At 33.6% G+C, this 22,635-nt stretch overlaps 1 protein-coding gene across 7 annotated transcripts in view; it reads left to right on the forward strand.

Moving 5' to 3' along the window:
* The first annotated feature begins 17,569 nt into the window (after nt 1–17,569).
* The window catches only part of LOC129282120 (protocadherin-15-like), a 46,823-nt gene continuing 41,757 nt past the window's right edge, over nt 17,570–22,635 (forward strand). For all 7 annotated transcript variants that reach the window (XR_010296457.1, XM_064113044.1, XM_064113046.1 and 4 more), the window contains exons 1-5: nt 17,570–17,647; nt 18,551–18,661; nt 19,731–19,841; nt 20,921–21,064; nt 22,230–22,332. Coding sequence is in view for 6 of the 7 variants with exons in the window: in XM_064113044.1 (XP_063969114.1) it covers nt 18,554–18,661; nt 19,731–19,841; nt 20,921–21,064; nt 22,230–22,332 (466 nt within the window). In the remaining variant the exon portion in view is untranslated. The remainder of the gene's footprint in view (nt 17,648–18,550; nt 18,662–19,730; nt 19,842–20,920; nt 21,065–22,229; nt 22,333–22,635) is intronic.

Genomic DNA, 22,635 nt, shown 5'->3' on the forward strand with positions numbered 1-22,635 from the left:
TATAGTTTCGATAACAAGTGAGACTTGCTTTTAATCACAAATTATCAAACCATCTCAAGATTTCCTTTCAAGTATAGATTTATCTTATTGTAAACATACAGAAGACTCCATCAACTGATATTTCTGTAAGAATATCACTATCATCATCATTATCTCCATGATAATTAACATTAATTGTTATTGAAAAAATGTATTAATTCCATGTTCAAAATGTAATTATATCAATTATTATCAATTATAAATCATACTTAACTGATCTTAACCCCCCCCCCATAAAAGAAGATAATGCAGGTTTATTTACATCAGAAATGAAGTATCGATTGACTATCTATATTAAGGAAATACAGACTTGCATAATTATGGACATTTCTAATTAAACACTTCATTTCGACATCTCATTACAGTGTATCTTTGCACTCATGCATAAAACAGTGTATGAACCTTCCATCCACCTATGTATGTATCATCATGTTTACATGTAGTACCAACCAATATTATCGTGACGACACTTGTAGTATTTAATAATTAAAAAACATACATGTACATGATGTATACCAATAGTATTAATAACATTGTTTGTGCTGTATCTGTAAGCAGAAAGTGTAGTTTGAATGATGGTTGTGAGCAGATCACAACTTGAATTTTAATGATTTTCATATGATAAGTTACTAGGATTTTTTAATACATAATTTACAATATTTCTATGATATTAAATGCACATGACAACTCATTAACACTGAAGCATTGCATTATATAGGTGATTAACTATTAGCGTGTTAGCAAGAAAGGTGTTTGTAAAAACACCATTCTTCCTAATTACAAACACAAAATAAATACTAACCTGATGGTTTTCCTTTGCCATCATTATTAATTCTTTCATTGAATGTCATAACAATTCAGTACTTTGTTTGGTATTCCAAAATAATTTGTGAATGATTTTGATGGGTATTATCCATGAATTCTATTTAAAGCATAAAGAATGGTTGAGTGTTTAGTGTATTTGTCATCAGTCTATGAAATCATTCAATCTTGTAATGAAGCGTGTAATTAGACTGAATTATGCTGAAAAGAAACCACATATGGAGGAAATACTATGTTATTTACAGCGGGTGAATGACCAAGTATGTTGTGTAATGTTGGAGATATGAGGTATTTCTGGATGTGCAATTAATGGTATGCAGGGTTATTTATTTTTTAAAGAAATAAGTTCAGCATTTCAATGTGTCAGTAACATATTTTGATTTTGATCTTTAAAAAAAATTTAATTTCCACATTTCAATAACTAAAGTATGATATAATAATTTTTGTTCAAAATAACATTTGAATGAGCAGGCATTTTTCATCATGATAAAAATGCATAGTATTATTCTAATTCAAATAGAACTTATATATTATACTTTGGAAAAAAAATCATTTTTTAAATCATTGAAACATGTATATGAACTGGAAAAATATCCATGTAGGCCTATATCTAATCAATAGAAATGTGGGAGACAGCCATAAAGAGCTTGAATTTGATGGAGGTCTCGAAATGTAAGGGGAGATAAAACCTGATTACAGTGCAATAATACACATACTCATTAACATGTAATAAAAGAGTCACAAGTTACTAATTATAGTTAAAACAAAAATGAAAACTGGGTTGCATTTTGTGAATAAATTACTCAGTGAAAATCACTGACTAGATCTATGTTTCCTGAAATACTCCACCGATCTATAGAGTTTCATCCTGAAATTATGAAGTTATATTAAGAAATGTAAAAGATATAAATATGAAAGTGATTTTGAAATAATAAGAATTAGGTGCCTTTTGGTGGTGAGATAGCTAATTTCATTTGGTTTGAAGCAAATTGAGATTTAAAAAAATACCTTGGAGACTCTGTACAGAGCTTTTGTGTACAAAGTCAGTCTTCAGCTTTGGTTGATTAGTATCACACCAATGGCTCCAAACAGACCATTGATATGTCATTGGAGGTAACATAATAATTGCTCTTGTTGGTTGGGAAGTGGTTTCGGCGGTGTGACTGTGGCGTTTCTGTTTGTTTCTGTTTCTGTTTATGGTAATTCCCGTAGGATCTCGGTAGGACAGCATTTTGCTGGTAAACGCCAAGCTGGTATATAACCAATTACCTCGGAAACATTTTACATCTAGGTTAATCAGTCATAGAGGCTGACCTTATAGACAGATATTTCTCTTATTAAAGTGGAGACAATGGCAGAGTGGGGATACAAACTCACAACCTTGCAATTATAAGTCCATACTCTAACCACTGGACCACACGACCCGCGTTACATTTTTAATTCGACTTTTCATTATAGGATTCAATTTCATAAAGACTTGTGATAATAACAAATGAACAGTTTCTTTAACAAATTTACTGTTAGCCAATCAGATTTAAGAATTTCAGTAGCTTTTAACTGCTACTGCAAATTCGTAATTATAACACGTGTTAATGAACAGGCTCCTGTACATGTTCAATATCCCTCTGACTGAGCATTATGGCCTCGTAATGTAAAATGACATTCAGACTCTGCAATGCCTGCAGCTATAATGATGTGGTACTCATTAAATATTGATTTATCCTCTTACTTTTATAGCGATCAGGTGGTTTTCATCAATGCAGCATACCAATCTTTAATTTATTGATCCTAGTCTATTGTCATAGCCGTCCAGCCTTCCTCGGTGGATGAAATATTGATCCAATGATCTTAAAGAACGAGACTTTAATATAAATACCCTACATGAATTTATGGCTATTGGACCACATGGAGGCATTGGATCATGGGATCGAAAAAAGGATTTTTAGAGAAGGCATAAATGGTAGATTTTTTTTCTGAAACAACTAGAAAAGGAATGAGAGTGAAATAGCACCCCTCCCACTCTTAGAAGAAAATGGTTCTTAGATGCTTGTCCTGTATTTTTTAAACCTTCAAAGGTTCTCTAAAAGATTCTGACTTTAGAATTACCATAAATAGCCATTTTTAGAATCTTTTTTGTTTCTTTATAAAAACCAAAGGTTCTTGAGCATATAAAGAGCCTTTTTGGGAGCCCTTTTTCTTGAGGGTTCCAAATACAGGACAAAAGGGTTCCAGTCACACTTTTTAAGAGTGCAAAATGTCTAAAATAGTCTAAGGAATTTGCTAAATAGCCATTATTACCACTAGATGCTAAACATATAAGGCAATTTGGAATGAATGGAAGCATGCAGGAAAAGTAGCCCATGCATACAAATATATTGATTTTCTGCTAGGATTCTTTATTATTTAGGTTTCAGGAAAAGTATGTCAATTTTAAGGGTAATAAGGGTTTTGGGGGAAAGGGAGTGATATGAATAAAAAGTAAGTTAGGGGAGGGATAAAATGAGAAAGAAATAATTAGATATATTTCATTCATATATTGATAAAGAAAAGATTACAATATTTGCAATCATGAAAATGATAAAGGGCATATACATTTCCATTTGGTTTGACACAATAAAGCTTATTCCTGTTTATTATATCTCTCTTCTTTTAATGATAGTTCTATTGTACATTGATTAGGCAGAAATATTAAATCATTTTAATTTTTGTACTATTGATTCATTCAATGGTGAAAATATAGATACTGTATTAATGGTTTAAGCTTGTATATTGCCTGTAGTTTACTTTAGCCCACCAATGACCAATGAGCAAATAAACAAACAATACATGTATGTTTCTACTTATAAACATTGACTAATTTTCAATGTTCAACAAACTGAAAATGGCAGCATGTTTTCCATTGATATTGCAAGAACATTCTAACAAGATGGTTACAATACAAGTGAATTTCAATACCCTGAACATGCAATAAAAATAATATCAAAACAAACTTAAGATATTGTAAAATATATATACATATATATATATACATTATATTAAAGATTTTTTATCTAAAATAAAATGTGTACCAAATCCTGTATCAACGTCTGCTTAAATATTCATATTCCTTAAATCATTAAACTTGTTCCAGTCAGAGTTATTTTAAGATATCACTGGTACATGCATGTTCATCTGTCTATGGGGCCATTGTGATGTGGATAGACCCAGTGGATGACTTAAGTGCCACTTAAGTATGAAGTACTGTGATTCATCAAAGTAGACCTTGAAGTGCAGAGACATGTCAGAAACTGATTGATTTTACATTTGACTTCAGGATTTAAAGCTGGTCTGGAGGAGAGATTCTGTGGACACAAAAAAGTGGAAATGAGGAAGAGAAAAAATATTCGAGAGAAATATATTTTGAAGACAATGTGATAGACAAAAGTAAAAAAATTGGCAAGAAGAAGGAGATATATTGAAAACGAGATAAAGGGGGGACTGAGAGAAGAGGAAGAGAGGGGGACATTTAAAATAAAATTCTTTGAGAATTAAAGGTAAATCTTTTGGATTCGAATAGAATCATGAACATGATTGGTCCCTAACGGCTATCTGGATTTATTTTGAATTCATTAGAGTAGTTCTTTGGTCTTCAAAATATGGTTGAACGAAACAACACTTTTTTTTATATGACAGACCTTCCAATTGTAAATATCTCAACAAATTTGGTTATTATGCTCTTTGCAGTTCTTGCTTTGATAGTTCTTTAATTAATTTCTCTGGACAGTATATAATCTATGGTGGGAAAGAACTCTCTCGAGGAACTTATCCCTGTCATCACAAAGTTTATTAATCTCTCTTTGTCATCCGGCATTGTTCCTGAAGCTCTGAAAACATCACTTCTACTTCCTCTCCTCAAAAAGTCGAGTCTTGATCCAAATAATCTCGGCAACTACAGGCCCATCGCGAATCTGCCCTACATTGGTAAGGTCTTGGAGAGGGTTGTGACTTCGCAGTTAAAGGATCACCTTGAAGGATTTGGCATGCTTCCAGTCAATCAGTCAGCTTATCGGAATCACCATTCTACAGAGACTGCCCTGGTGAAAGTTTTCAATGATCTTCTCCTGGCTGTTGATAGGGGCGAGGAGGCAGTGCTCGTTCTGCTTGATTACACCGCTGCATTCGACACCATCGACCACGAACTGTTACTGTATCGCCTGCAAAATGACTTTGGTATAACTGGGACTGTCCTTGATTGGCTCCGTTCTTACCTCCACAATCGAAGTCAACAAGTTACCATCAACGGCACACTATCGGCGAGATTCCCCTTGGTCTGCGGCGTTCCGCAGGGTTCAGTGATTGGCCCGCTCCTCTTCATCTTGTACACAAGTCCTCTGTCAAGATTCATTGACTCTCACCGGGACATTCGACATGCCATGTATGCTGATGATACACAAATTTACATCACTTTGAAACCCACTGGTAAACATGAAGCTGCACAGAAGCTCAATAGTTGCTTAGAGGACATCAAAGCCTGGTCACATGATAACAAACTCTGTCTTAACGAAAGCAAGTCTGAAATGATCCACATCTCCTCCAAATTTAGAAACACAGAGTCCTTCCCAATGCTCTCAACCACAAGTAGCACTAGCGATAGTATTTTGATGTGTAATGAGTTGGTAAGGGATCTTGGGGTGACAATTGACAAGAATCTCACATTTCAACAGCATGTTAAAAATATTTGTAAGTCTGCCTCCTTTGGTATTTTTAAGATTGGAAAAATGAGGAGGCTACTCGACCAACCCACAACTGCTAAACTTACCCATGCTTTTGTATCTTCCCACATTGATTACTGCAATTCTGCTCTTTCTGGTATCCCACTGTCACATTTACGCCCACTTCAAAGAATTCAAAATAGTGCTGCAAGGCTTGTTACTCTTTCAAGAAAATCTGAACATGTTACACCTATTCTGAAATCACTTCATTGGCTTCCAATACGCCAACGCATCATTTTCAAAGTTCTTCTCATGACGTATAAAATAATCAATGGCCTAGCTCCTGAATACCTCTCTAATCTCATTTCTCTCCGCTCTTCTAGCTCACTCAGACCACTTCGTTCTTCAACAACCTTGCAGCTTACTTTAGGACCACGTACAAATACCAGTTATGGGGATCGAGCCTTTTCCGTTTTCGCTCCAATCCAGTGGAATAAATTACCATCTTACATCCATAATGCCAACTCCCTTGATCAATTTAAGACCTTGCTAAATACCCACCTTTTTAATGTATAGGTATCAGTTGTGGGTTGGTCTATATTGAGGTGCACATCTTAGTTGCATTTGTTTGTTTAAAATTTTGCTTTGAATATATCAAGGTTTTTTTTTTTTTTTTTTTTTTCTTTTTTTTTTTCCTGGTAATTTAGTTGACAGGCAGAAAACTGAGCGCTTAGAAACACCTGTATTAAGCGCCCTACAAATGTTATAATTATTATTATTATTATTACCCATCTTCATTGATACCACCAAGCACCATCTCTGTACCAGTGTGCAATGCCTGATAACATTGCATTGCTTGAACCCCTTTGGTTTTACCATCAGTTTCATGATACTCTTTGTGTGTATTCCAACACCAATGCAATATTTACCTAGTGTATTTTGTTAACTGCTCATTTGAATATTGATCACGCATTGCATTATGGGTGGATCAATATTATCCAATCACAGCTGCTTCTATGAGCCTGTGTTGTTGTGAATGATATTACGTTGTGTGTTATCTCATGGGCATTAGGAGAGATGAGTTTTTATCAATACATGAACAGATATTAACCCATTGCTGACTGGAATCAGGTGATCCATACACCAAGTAGATTGGTTTTAATTATAGACACAAAACTGAGAGAAACAAATTATATCAGTAAAAGTTTGGCAAGAACCTTTCAAAGAATAACTTAGTTATTATTTTTTAAAGTAACACCACTATGCTAGCAGCTTTCCAACATGTCAAGTGATGAAAATTCCATAAAATGCCCTTTTCTAATGAAAAATAAAGAATGATTTTTACCTGTTATCATTTACATGTATGCTTCTATTATGAGGGATATAATGATGAGAAAAATATTTTCAAAACTCCTGAACCATTCATAATACTTGCCAAAAGGGAATATACAGATTTCATATTATTTGCCATATGGGGGAGTTGCCCTCCTGTAATAGACTGTTAGAAATTCACGAAATTACTCTTTTATTTTTTGATGGATCTAAAGTCGAACCATCAGTAATAAGGTAATATCTCAATCATCTGCTTTTATTGAGAACTTGATGTCAAAATGAAATAATTATTTAGTTGGAGGCCTGCAGGCATTATAATTTAATTTTCACTCTTTTGAATATTACCTACAGTGTGATTGTTTTTCCTATTTATTCTAGATTTATGTAGGTATAGAAATATAATTGATTGCATAAACTCCTTATATAAATGTTGGCATATGTGTTTTGTGTTAATGAGAAATAGCATATAATCAAAATATTTGATTTATCTTTATTCAATTTTATTCCCTTTTCTTTCCTTTCCTCCTTTTTGCCATGGACTCCAATAGCTATAGGTGAGTATAGGTTTTCATTTGGCTTTTTATTATGTGGATTTTTTATTTATTTTATATGTTTGATATTCTAACATATTTCGTAGAAGTACGTCAACAATTTATTTTTATAGAAATTTCTAGATCTTCATTGTAAATTATCATATTTTTTTAACACCATTGTCTAAATTGAGAATAAAGTTATGTTTACACTTTGCCAAACTTCACACATATAAATGTAAAAAATTGATTTCTAAATGACCATCAACTTTTGTTATAATTTGTGGACTCCCTGAAACAACCTAATTTGAATCATGTCATCTTATATATTTCATCAAATTGTTAAGATTATTCACTGAAAAATTGTTTTCAGTTTAATATTGATATGGTCATTGTAAGTTATAGTGGGAGTGGAAATTGCTGTAGGCCTAACCGTGTTTTTGGTCATATCAAATAGTAAATATTCTATGTGAACTCATTCTCTATTTTTACGAGTGCTTGTTTGAATATCAATTGTGTAAATTGTTTAATGTTCTTATTTCGTTCTATAACCTACAGTTTATATGTAGTATGCTCTGTATATTTTATTGTAATAACCAATTATTATGTTGGTTTTGTTGATATTGTGTTCTAACAGATCGTCAAAAGAGGCAAACACTTCCTGGGCCTGGTAAGATTGAATAATCATTAATTTATAAAGTGTTAATATTTTTAAAATGATGCACCAGTGCTAAAAAAACAGATGTTAATTAAACATTAGGAAACTTAGGAAAATACTGGAGAAGTGTTGAAACTGCACCAGTTTGGCTTTGGGCTAAAACTACAAAGGTGTTTACACTACACCAGTCAGTGTTAAAGGAACATTGGTTTGATTGTTCAACACGTTCATAGTAAAACGTTGTTTAAAATTTTGTACATCACTCTTCTGTATGAACCTTGCAGTAGTTGTTCAACAGATAAAACAACCATGCTTAAATTTATTGAAAAAAAAAGTATTAAAAATTAAACTTTGTTGTTTAAGATTTTAAACACTTGTTTAAACTGTTTAAACATAGGTTTATAGAGTAAACAGCATTGTATAGAAAAAAAATCAACAGCATTTTTACTGTGTAGATATAGGGCTGGTGTTGGATTATCACTTGCAGTTTTGCATTGAGGCAGACAGTCAGACTGCAGGTCCCAAGAAAGTGGCTTCTTTCATCCAAGTGATATTCATGACTTGAGATGTTTTGCATATTTAATGAGCTTGATGCGGACCAAAATACCTCTTTTCATTCGGTCATTGCTGCTCTAATTGTGCATCGAATTTCATGAATTTGGTACCATTGTAAAGAAGAAGAATCATTCTTTCAGGTCATGTGTTTGGATTTATTCAAAGATTTTGTAATATAGGTTAAATTTTTGATCTAAAATATGCTACAAAATAAATATTTTCACCTGACAAAAGCTGCTATTTTCACAGTTTATTTTTGTTTGAGCCCAAATGATTTTTATATCATGATAAAGCTGAATATGTATGCTTTGAAATGATATAGGTTTCAAAATAAGAATAGGTTTAATCGGGTCAAGATCACACTTTTCATTTGCCAAGTACATAAAGCAGTTTGAAAACAAGAATACTGCACTCTGATTGGTCAAAGAGACCACACAATGGCAAATTCCAACGGTCCCAGTGCCTGGGTTCGTGGGAAGGACACACTTCCCATGTGGTAATCTCCTCAAATACCCCGCGCCTGTTGTTCTGTGAACCTTATCCAGCCAATCAGAACTCTGGATTTCATGCAAGTACAACATTTCAGATATCTCGTCTTGTACCTTGGTGGGAAAAGTGTGATCTTGACCCGATTAAAAGGTGCCGCATATCAAGAGTGGCATTGTGAGAAAGTACAGAAGTTCAGCTTTATGGTGATATAGATACCTTTGAGGCTCAAAATAAAAAGTTTTGCACAATTTGCAAAAGAAAACAGAGGAAGAAAATTCAGTTTTGAGGCACATTTTCAGGCCAGAAATTTACTTATTTAACAAAATATTGTATACAAAATAAATGACCAATATGAAAGAGTAACATTTACTCTATCTGATGGTGCAATAATATCTCATTTAACTTGAGGTTAAAACAGGTAAATTCTTAGAGAAAGAAAATCTCACGAATCACGAGATTTTGCAAGGAGGAGGATTCAGCCACGAGATGATTTGGATGAATCTGGCCTTTTTGCTCATTAGCATAGGGACCTGCGGTCTGACTGCAGATAAATTGAACCTCTTGATTCTATGTGAGTTTAGGCTATAGCAAGTAGATAAATGTGTTGAGATTCAATAAGGTTGGATTAATTCATTCTGAATTAATACATTCTGAACAATTTTTTCAACACCATCTTAATCATGCTTTTGTTCATCTTTTTTGTGTATGAATTGATTACCCAACTCCAAGAAATACATTAAAAAGCATCTGTATTCAATTTTTATTCCAGCAGAATTGCTGAAGATTTTTTCTTCATCCTGAGGAATGCAAGAAAACAATAGAACAGAAAAATTGTAGGAATAATAATTATGCATGCAGGAGTGGATAAATAAATCATTGCCAACACGTGTGTATAGGAGAGCCAACACCTAGTTTTTTTTTCTGTCAATGCATGATAGACACTGCAAAAAACAAAAATGCACCTGCAAATAATGCCATTTTGAAATGTATTACCTTGGAAAACACTCAATTTTGACAATTTGAATATAGTTGAAGCTTCATAAAAGTTTAATTGGTCCATTTATCTTACGACAAAATATAAGGTTTGATTTGTATTATGATAATGATAATAAGCCGGTCACATATTGTCCAGTAACTTTGCATTCATGTGATGTTTGTCTTATGTTTCACTGACATTGTTAAAGTAAGTCGAGGAATGTATATTTGCAAAGAAAGAAATGTGTTTGCACTCCATCATGAAATTAAATTTCCATGAAAATATCCACATATTAGGAAGTGAAAAGAAAACTGTTTTTATTCTAATGAGGCATGCAGTTGTGGAGTGTGATATCACTTCACAAAGTCCCTCACCCATATTTTTTGAGAGGATTCATTGTGATTAAAATAACCTATGATTTGAAAAAAAATTAAACCAGTTAAAAAAGTGTAATATATTCCTATATCCACTTGTAAAGAAGACATAACCATTCCTTTAAAGGAAAATCACTTGTTACATGATTTTTATACGAGGGAGCATTTGAATTTCAGTTTTCAAATTCTGATTAAAAAAGGAAATTCATTCAAGTTACTCACGTTACTCTTTGTTTAATAGTGACTATGGGCTTGATTAGAACTTAACCATTGTCTTTGTTGTTAGTTATCAAAGTAATTTTAAGTAACACTTCCATTAAATTGGGTGATTTTACAAAATAGTTATGTTATATTCACTTATTCTCACTGTCTTTGATATTGTGTTGTGTATGATATTACAGTCAAACCATTGAAAGATACTCCAGGGACGTATCCATTGCATAAAACATTTGCCATAAAAAACTCTGGCAAACAAAATTATGCCATTGGAACTTATACATTAAAAAACTCTTGCAAAAATTTTGCCAGAATTTTTTATGGCAAAAGTTTTATGCAGCGGGCCCCAGGTGGGTGTTTTTTAAAGCTGTTCATAATTAGTTACCAGTGACTTTAGAGCCACTGGTGCACCACATTTTTATTGGTGTGGATTCAGCACTTAAGAAATGATCACCAGTCATTCTGAAAAGTCGCTTGTAACTTACAAACAGCTTTATGAAACGCCAACCACACTGAAGAAAGCTATTGTGTTATTTTAAATGACATTGGTCGGTTGGTTTAGAGATGATTTCTTTGGTGGGACTGTAATGTTATGACTTTTGAATTGGCAATTCCCTTAAATCAGTTGGTTTTAGAATGGTGTTGGTTTTAGAATGGTTATTGTTAAGCATTGAATACACTAATTGTCTATTTTGTCATCAATGTGTTTAATTTTGATGTTTGTGTCTGTATTTGCATTCCCTTGTCTCCACCTGTTCGTCGTTCAATCAGCCACTGGTAAGTTCCGACAAATGTTGTTTTTGCCAAATAATTCCTCATCCATCATTTTTTTTCTTCTTCGCTTTTACCAGCTACTCCTTCTTTTTCTGTGATAATACATTTGACAAACATTATGGTTGTGTATTCTTGAACTTCACAAAGATCCTCAATGAAGTAATATAGCTTGTACAGTAATTTTTCCTGTTTTGTGGCCTGTAAGTTTACATCTCATGTCTCTATGAGATGTTGAACACTTAGTAGTCTCTTGAAAAGACCCCTTGCAGCTATACACTACTTCTAACAACCCAGCCTACTTGCCAATATTATACCTTGTCCTTTTATAGATACTGTGATTATTTGAGGATGCTTTTTCTTTGTTTGTAATCCTGTGTTGTATCTCTCTGTGTTTGTTCAGCTTTTTAAATCACTCTACATTCACCACTGTATGTATTTCTGCATGTTATTTCCAAAAATTGTCTGCCTTTATATATGCTGTTCACCTTATGCTTCGAAATTCCAGGAATAATTGGGCATTATAAAGATTCTAATACTTCTTGGATTTCTTAAAGTGATTGGTTAACATTGGTTTGACTTTAAAAAAATCTGAGCTAGAAGGTCACACTTGTCACCTGTGTCTGTGATATGTTACAAAAATGAAGCCCAGAAAAAATTGCGTTCGAAAATAATTATTTAGTGCTTCAAAAATTGAAATATAAAGTGACCGAAAACACCATCTTAATTTCATCCCATACACTTATGTGTACTATTTAGGCGTCTATAAGACGCCTATTTACAAAATCGGGGTTTGCCTTGTAGTTTTAGCTTTTCATTCTCAATAATGGTTGTTTTCAGGGTTTATAAGTTCTAATACATGCACTTGTACACACGTTTCCTCTTGATTTGAATTTTTTAAATCGGCTTCTCACAAAGTTAAACAATACCTTTAAATATCAATCATCTCTCAGGCTGTATTTCTTTAAATCACACTGTAATTGCTTCATGCATTTTTTCACCAAATACTGTTTCCTTAACAATGTAGCATATCACACAAATGTTCTCAATAAACTCAGACTAATATACAGGAATCACTGATTGAAACTACATGAACATAAATATAAAGTACTGTAACAGTTGAATTTACTAATATTGGTTTCTTATAGCTGATTTACACTATTTCTTTCATACATCATGATTTATGGTGGCAGCGGTGGGATTTAATCAAGACCAATCATCATTAAAAAAAATCTTTTTCAATTTAGACCATAACATACTCTTATGGTAATAGGTGCATAGTAGGGAATGGTTCCAGAGCTACTCACTTGATTGACAAAACTATACTTCATTTAACAATTATGATTCTCAATGTTCGATTGCCCAGTAAGGAGTCCCCAAGGCTCTATACTGGGCCCGCTTCATTTCCTTCATTTCGCCAGAGGCGTTCCACTTGTTTAGATTAAACACGTGGATAGTTTTTGATATTCATAATTGTCAAATGCAATTCTAATGTACTACATAAATCAAAACTTAGCACTCCTTAATACAATAAATCGATTTCATATAGTAAAGACTACCATCAATACAATACTTGTCAGTCAACCCTTTATGCCTTTAAATCCACTGATCCTCAAATATGGAATTCCCTCCCTTCCAATGTAATTTCTAGCACGAATGTTACTACATTTAAAACCAAACTCAAAAGTTCTCTTATAATTATGTATGCCAAATAATCACATAATAATTCATTTTCAAACCTTTTCCTTACCCCCCTCTTCTCTGAAGGCTTACCATCTTATTTCTTATGTATTGTTTATATTTATCATTGTTCCTTTATTAACTTTAATATACTTTTATATATTATGTATTGGGTGTCCCACTCATGAAGCTTCTGCTTTTGGGACGCCCTACGCACTTGAACTATAAATAATTCAATTTAGCTCCTGATGGGCTTAAAATTTAGATCTCTCAAGTGTGTTCAGATAAAAGTGACTGCTCATGTCTACAAGCTGAACTGTTACCATGATAATGCATTTTATAATCTGGAGATTATTTGGCTTAATTGGGGTGTTTTTGTTACAGATATGGTACACATGAGGTGGTGTTGCACCATCCTGAGTTTGCTCAATCTCGAGATTTTAGCCCGATCGGCCCTCTTCGCGATTAATCTCGAGATTCAAGAAACCCCGTCTCCACCATCGCAAGAAGAGCGATTCCTGCTTGAGCGAGGCATCAATGCATTATGGTCTGATGCCGTTAATAAATAATCCCGAGTGCATCTGCACCTACGAATTAGCGCGATAATTCGTAAAATAGCACACTATTTTGCAAATAATCCCAAGTTGACTTGGGATTGCAATCTCCAGATTAATCCTACGAGCTAGCACGATAATTGCGTCTCCATTGCAAATAATCTCGAGATTGTTCAGATCGGGATAATTTGTCGGATCAGAAATAGCGCGCTAATTTGAAAACTCGGGACGGTGCAGACGGCCCTATTGATGCAAAACATAAGAAATCTATTGGTTATTTTGATTTTATATATAAGCTTTCTAGATATAACAGTTGCTTAATGGTAATTTTGATTTCAATATTATTATTGTTTAGTTATTAATATATATTGGAAATCAACCATTGGAATTGGAACAGGTGGTTCTATGCCTCAGTAATTTACTTATTCTGTCCCTGGCATTCCAATGATTGATATTTCTTATCTTGTATTGTTTCTACTAAAATGTATTGTTCTTTGTAATTTTTATTGCCAAATAAATAATAATAATAAAGATCAGCTGATGCGCTTTGATTGTGTGATATTTTATTTTCCTTTTTTATTCTAGATTGCTGGAGAAATGATGATATTCCTGATACGGTAATCGATTTAACAGTTCGTGAATCAGCTATTCCTGGTAATTATGATTATTGCAATGATCATGATATCAGTAATGATATATTGATCTTGTTTTTCACAATCATGTTTTGAGCTAATGTTTTTGCCTGAAGATGAGACCTGGATTGAGCAACTTTAGCATAAGAATATACCCTGCTTGATACTCATTTTATTATATCACTTAGTCTATGGACACACTGGTCTCAAACTGCCTCAGACAAAAATAGTGCGGGGGGGGGGGGGATAATCCAGTTGCAAATGAATTTGGTGGATATGGTGAAACCATTGCCATGTTCATAAAAATGGTCAATGTTTATCGTCAAGACAGTAGGCCTATTTTTTGTACGATCGATAATTGGAATAAATTCAATTGAATCAGATGAGGGTAATGGTGATGATAACTTCATTCATGGATAGTAATTATAATTACCATTATCATAAAAAAGCCCAATGATTGTGATTATTTAGGAGATAGTAGTAATGTTGATGGGAATTTCAATGTTCTTTATTTTTTCCACATCCTTTTTGCAGGGACAGTCATAGGTGTTTTACCAATCACTGGGACCACTGGGAATTCAGGAACTATTACTTTAACTGTTGTTCAAGACGATGACAGAGTTTCCGTCAACGTGCTCACCAAGCAAATTATTCTTATCCAGAGCGTTGATGCAGATGTAGATGTAGGTTGAAATTTGATTTGTTTTTATTAAACATTATAAAGATAAATGCCAGTTGTGGTAACAATCTCACAATGAGTTTGGACAGAATCCAATAAATGACCACCCAATTGTTGGTATATATAAATTAAAAAAAAATATGTGCCAAATGACTCTGGAAGAAAATGTGTAATTGCTGAGAAATAAGCAAAATATGCACAGAATTCCATCAAATGTCAGGTATTTTTCCAAGCACTGAATATTAATACACTGTACCACATATGCCTTTTTGTATTAGTGATCATCAGAATTATAGGTTTTCAGCTAAGATTTCATGATTTCGCATCCAAAGATAAGTTTATTTCAATGTACCAGATCTAGAGATCTATGATATGTTGATAATTAACCTTGATTTTAAAGGCTTTCTCATGAAATCATTGTTTGCTGCAACTACTTTCTTTTACCTTTAATTCCCCCAAATATCATTGCCCTTTCTGAGTAATCCTGACATGTTCTCTTCTTATGCAGATTTGTTCATATATTTTGGGTGTATTTATATGATTATGTTATTTTATTCAATTTTATGGATAATTTCATGTTAACTTCATTTATTTCTATTTCATGTTGTCAATGTCATGCTTAAGAATAGTTTCTTCATGTAGCCGATAACATGAATTTTATATTGCCGTATTAAAATAAATAAACAGAACAGCAACAAAATATTATAGTGGATTGAATTTGTCTAGAATGTAGTTTGTTAGTTCTTACCAAATGGGTATGGATAAATGTATTGCTTAACCACATGCCAGGGCATCATAACATCAAAAGAAGACTTGATAGAAAAGGTCATTGTTTATAGAGCTTTTGTAATATCTACATATTGCCACAAGATGGAGGAGAGTCTCTGAACCTGAAAGTTTTGTTTATTCTAGGAAACCATATTTCATTTTTGATCATTTTAAAAGCATATATATTCTCATTATGATTGTGGAATTATTGAATAGTTTTGCTGTTGCAGAATAATTTTATTGAAGCCATAGGTTTTAATCATAATCTAGAGATACATGAATATGTTTGGTGACTGACTTGTAAATAAAGAAGATAAGTTGATATCTAATTAGTTTTGATTTTAAGTGTCATGGCTTCTCATGGATGAAAATGTCGGATAAAAATTATGAGTAATTTCAAATTTGACAAAATTTATTCTCCTAACTTTTCTTCCCTATTGCAGAGTCTGAGTGAGAAATTCATTACATTACAGATAGAATGTCAGACTACTTCAAGTCTAGTAAGTTACTTCATATTCTCTATTCATTAAAAAAATAACTCTACTTGTTGAGAGCATAAACAAAAGTCTAGTAAGCTTTTGCTCTTTTTATCTTTCAGCAGTTTTTCAAAAGTATCAAATGATGTGTGAGAACATATGGAAATAAAACTCCCACCATATTCCTGCAAAAGGATAGATGTTATTTGTCAATACACATTTTTCATAACTTGGATTTAAAGATAAATTCCAGTTTTGGTAACGATCTCAAAATGACTTTTTACAGAATCTAATAAAATGACCACCCAAGTGTCTGTTTGTATGAATAAAAAATATGTGCCAAAGCATTCTGGAAGAAATTGTGTAATTGCTGAGAAATAAGCAAAATAAGCGCGGATTCTGTCACTTCCGTCGGGTCTTTATTTCAGCAATAATAATACACTGTCCCGCGTGTGCCTATCTGTGTTGGCGATCTTCAGTGTGAACATTTTTCAGCGTAGATTTCAAGATTTCACAAAGTTCAGTTTATGTAACTGTACCAGATCTAGATCCTCGATGATATACTGACATTTAAGCCTGGTTTTACAGACTTTCTCATGAAATCTGTGTTTACTGCAACTACTGGCATTTCTCTTTAAGTTTAAGTTTAACTTCAGCATTTTGGAGTATTCAAAGAAAACAGAGGATGCTGCCCAATGAGAGATACAATCTGAATAAATTTTGGCAGAATAATACAAATAATGCACAGAACTGAGTGTCTGAGTGGAAATGCAGTGAAGCGAGGTTTCTTTAGATAGGTACTGCACTGTGCACGAGATGTCAGGCCATGTGTGGACCACCAGAAGAAACCATTCTTTCACCGCATTTACATTTACACCCAACAGAGCCAGTGCATTATTTGTTTTATGAAATAGCGACACAGAAACACAAATTCTAAAGAGGTTTCACAGTATTTTTTTGCGATTTCCTTTGTTGTGTTAACAACGAATTGCGCGTATCGAAATTTGTGAATTTTTTATGTGCAACTTTTTTTGCACTGATGATGATGTTGATGATCCACAGCATTTATATTGCACCATATTTCTGTTAAAAATATTCATAGCGCAGGCTCATCTAATTAAGTTAATTATTACACTGGAGTACATTGCACAAAAATGTTAATGTTATATGCTCTTATTAAGCAATTGCATTGCTTGAAATTATATCTATCTATATCTATATATATATCTTGTAATTATTTATTCTATGCATTCATAAATCCTTATTTTTCCTTCCCTCTTTTTCTTTCTCTCACAAATCAATTGTTTAGCTAACCCCAACATGGATTGTTAATATCATAGTGGATGACGTTAATGACAATACACCATTTTTCATTGGAGCACCTTACACAGTAAATGTACCAGAGGTAGGATGAATGTCTGTGCTAAATGCTCTTCTAATTGTTCCTCTAAACCTTGTAGTCTTCGTTCATTTTTCTTCTTTCTCTCCTTTTTTTCTTCTCTCTAATGTTATAATTACCAATAGTGGTGGTTATGATGTTAATGGTGGTGATGGTAGTGGTGGTCATGGTGATGATGGTGGTGGTGATGATGGTGATGATGATGATGATGTAATGATCATAACATGTGTAAATATTATGTGATATTGTAACATGTCAATATTGTTGGTAAATGTGCTTATTTGAAATTTGTATTTGAAAACTAAAATAAATTGATTTTCTTCTCTTTCAGACATTATGAAGCAAATGGAATTTCTGAATCAGAATTTACTAGGAGGAGATATTGTAATCTTTATATGTAGATATAGATATTGTTTGGAATTATATCACTAAAAAATATTTGTCTTTGTATGGTAAATGGTAATGAGAAGGGGTGACGAGTATCAAAAGAAATGAAAAAGGAAAAAAAATTAATAGAGAGTGATGGAAGTGGATGGTGTAGTTTTCAAGTACAGACTCAAATTTGACACTGCAAGAAATTATACCATGTCTAGAGTGTAGACTAGATCAAAACTCTGTCTGTGCCAACCATAGTACAGTACACAGTACAGTCATAGTCTCTTACTTCAGACTCTGCATTATGCACTATGTGAAACCAAAGCGTCTGTGTCTGCAGACAAGTGGTTGGGGAGCTGGGGGCAGGGTATAGAGATAAAGCATGCATTTATTTATCATCAAATTCCTTAAATTCAAATTCCCATTATCTTTCAGATATCTTGTTATTGAATGAAAATTTACATTGTTGAATGGTTCTCTTTCTCATAAAATCCACTTAATGTATTTAGAATGAATTATGATTCCTTTCTCCAGGGCATGTACAACAACGAGGTAATCTTTGATGGTATAGAAGGTGATGATAATGATGGTAACACAGTCAACGGCCAGATAGACTTTGATGTTCTTTTTTATCCAGCTGATCCGGTAATTTGCTTGCTCTAGCTTATGTGCCATCTTTGCTATTTAGGGGTCATTCATTTTAGAACATGATACATATGAAAGTGGACTGGTTGTATAAAAACTTTGCATTCAATGTTACCAAAGAAGAAAAAGAATTAGTCCTCCCACCAAACAAGTTTTTTAATATCTATAACATTTGGTCCTCTTTAGCATTTCATTAAAATCACTACAAATCTTTTGATTTTATCAAGTGTTGATCTATGTTAGAAGGCATTACCAATGATGGCATTTTATAAAGCTGTTATGAAGTTACAGTATGCCTGACATATAAAGTGCATATTCAGAACCAAATGTTCTGAAATACCTTTTAGGAGAGTATATTATGATTGCTTTTCATATAATCATGTCTTACAAAAGGGCAAAAATAAACTTGAAAATAATTCACTGGTGATCCTTCCTTTTGGTAAATGATAAACTCATAATACTTGTATTACTGCTACTACTACCACTACAACTGCTACTACTGCTACTGCTGCTGCTGCTGCTGCTGCTGCTGCTGCTGCTACTACTACTACTACTACTATTACTACTACTACTACTACTACTACTACTACTACTACTACTACTACTACTACTACTACTACTATTACTACTACTACTACTACTACTACTATTACTACTACTACTACTATTACTACTACTACTACTACTACTACTACTACTACTACTACTACTACTACTAGTACTTCTACTTTTCTACTACTACTACTACTACTACTACTACTACTATTACTGCTACCAGTATAGTTATTAGTAGGGGATTAGTACTTCTACTAGGCTTCATAATAATAATAATAGTAACAATTACTACTACTAATAATGATAATAAATGACATATAATTTTCATCCTTGTGTTAAATGATATACCCTAAATTATCACTGGTGATTTAGCTCTCTATCGAGGGTTATCACAGTCACCAAACCTTGTGTCTTTCTTATGACCTTTGTCTTCACCTGCTAGAATAATACCATTCGTATAAGCTAACATTCATCGTATATGTGTTTCTTTATCTCTACATTATATTCCATGCAGTTGTCAGAGGTGTATTTTGACATACCGAATACTGGAAAAGGGGAGGTGACTTTTGATGGGATATTGGACTTTGAGGAAAAGCAGCAGTGGGTCGTTCTTATCGAAGTCAGAGTGAGTTATGTTAATTCATGATAATTATAGTACTACTCATATGTTCAGGGAATAAAATTACAAGGGTGCTCGGGGCGAAATGCCCTACAAAGCCCTGGAAAACTAAAAAAGAGCCCCTGAAATTCACATTGGGTCCAATGTAAACTTTAATACAATGTGGCAAATTTGGTCTGGTGAGCACATAAGTAGCCACAGAATTTTTTTTCCCCTGGATATGTTTATAGCACTGTTTATACTTTTAAAAAATGCACAAGGTACTTTATGAAGACAGAGAGGGAAGAAGAAAGAGAGAGAGATACAGAGAGAGAGAGACAGAGAACTGTCATGGAAATGCTAATGACATTAAAACAATACATGTGAAAGTTGCTCTTTCTCCTTAAAAAAATTACACAGTTTGCTTTTTTGAGACCCTGTGGAATCAGGGACCTCTCATGTCACTGGTGGAATCAAGATACACACAGTTGGTCCGGCATGAGCAAAAGCCCTTCTCCATTATTTTTTTGGAAAGTGCAATGAAGAAAGCCAGAATTTGAGGATCTATTGACTCCTGTGGGTTAAAAAGCATCAGAGAGTTATTTTAATCAGGGGCAGTGATAATCGTGATAAACCAAAAAGAAGGTATTTGTATTAATACTGTCTGTATGAACAACTCAGAGGGCATAGCCATATTTTCATTTATGTGAACACATCCATATTTTTTTTACCTCATATTTTTCATTGCTATATGAAAGATTTAGCTGCTATATCTGTTGATGGTGTAACACTATAAATCATGTCATATAGATCACTTAATAGTTGTAGATCATCTCTTTGTATATGAATCCTGCACAGTTGAACCCAGAGGGCATTTCATCAACATTAAACAGCTTGTCAGATCTGACAATTTTCCATGATTTTGACTGGTAGAGAAGCACCATTCCTATGGTAACTGCTGGATGAAACATATTTTTGGGGATAAAATGTCAGGAAAGTCCTTTCATCAAATGCTCCCAGGTCCTCCAAAATAGTGGGTTGAACTGCTTTATATGGTTGACAATACATTTATTTGCAATGGTAAAGTCAACGACTTATCTTTTCAGGATCGAGGCACGCCTTCATTAACTAACACAACAACGCTAACTGTAAACGTGTTGAATGTTGATGACCAAGCTCCAGTGTTTGTAGGATGTAACGCTACCAGATGCCCAGACATGGAATACACCTCATCAATACTGGAGAAAACAGTGAGATTTATAAATTAAATTTATTTTAAAGGAAACACCCATTTTATACAAAGGTTAAATGTTTGGTGGCCAGGGGCCCGTAACATAAAGCTTAGCAATCATCGAAGAATAATATCTTTACGATTGATAGTATTACCTGCAATGTACATTTAATTTTGAAAATCAAGCGTACAATCAATCACTAACTTATGTGTTACAGACCCCTGGAGTTATTATCAGGTACTCTATTCAAAGTAGTAGCCATGATTATTCCACATACTAGAATTTACCCTTATTTAAGGGGTGTTTTAACTACATTTTCAGTCTTTTTCACCCCTCTTTGCATGAATTTGGTAAAAATAGGCCATGTAAAAAATAATTGTGTTTTTTTATTCCAAATATACTTTTGCTAAACCAATTTCAAGGTCAGGCTTTTGAAGTGAAAATGCAAAATAGCAAATTAGGACCAGGGAGAGAAATGCTTACATCTGTTCATTCTATAGTACAAGTTCAAAGAAACTTTTTTTTTTAGTTGAGCCCATGATTTTTTTTTTGAAACACATAACAGGGAAGGGAGAGAGTGAGGAGGGGGCAGACAAGAGGGGGAATGGGTGGGAGTCAGATGATGTTGATGGACTGAAATGGCTTGATTGAATTGGTTAAAATCCCACCGCTGCCACCAGTTTGTTTGAGACACAACAGAATAGAACCTTCCCACCTTTGGTGGTAACTGACATATTTGTCAATGAGGAGATATCTGACTAGCGCAGGATTACTCTATCAGAACTTTACAAGAATTAAACAGATTACCAACGAAAGAGAGAAAATGGGTCATGTTTTACATGATGATCAATAAGATCAGCCTATATGCTATGATAATATCACCTCATAGTAAGATTTGTTTTCTTTTCAAATCAAATTACAAAGAATCTCAATTCATTATTATAACAGTTAACAACAAAACAGACGTGATGATAACTCAATTTGCAGATGTGTATGTTTTCTCTCTATTTCTGAGAACATCAAAATATAGATAGCTGTTATGAAAGCCATGAAGCATAAGTTGCACAGATACAATGACAAATATTCTGAAAAATTAATATTGGATACAAAGTATCAATGTTGGGGCTTACTTTGATCATTGCTGATTCCATCTTTAAATCAATTCTATTAATTCTCCCTACAGTCAAGAGCAACACCATTAGAGTTCTTTCCAAACCAAATCATGGTTGTCAATAGTTCTGGAGGAACAGTGGATCCCCAATCTGTAACATTCTCCTTCACAGCAGGTAGGTACTTTAGCCGGCAAAGTACCATTTAGCCTACACCTCTTGTCTATATTCCATTTGGTCTCATCGCACATGGTCTAACCATATTTCATCTGCAACCAGTCTCCACCTTAACATGTGGGCTCATCGTGGTCTAGTGGTTCTGAATCTCGTCCTTCAAACAGAGGGTCATGGGTTCGAATCCTAGCCATGGCATGCTTTCCTTCAGCAAGAAATTTATCTTAACTGTAGTGCACTCGACCCAGGTGAGGTGAATGGGATCCCGGCAGGATTAATTTTTTGCATGCTTGAGCTAAAGCGGGG

Source organism: Lytechinus pictus, chromosome 18 (assembly GCF_037042905.1).
Source record: "Lytechinus pictus isolate F3 Inbred chromosome 18, Lp3.0, whole genome shotgun sequence".
Lineage (NCBI taxonomy): Eukaryota > Metazoa > Echinodermata > Echinoidea > Temnopleuroida > Toxopneustidae > Lytechinus > Lytechinus pictus.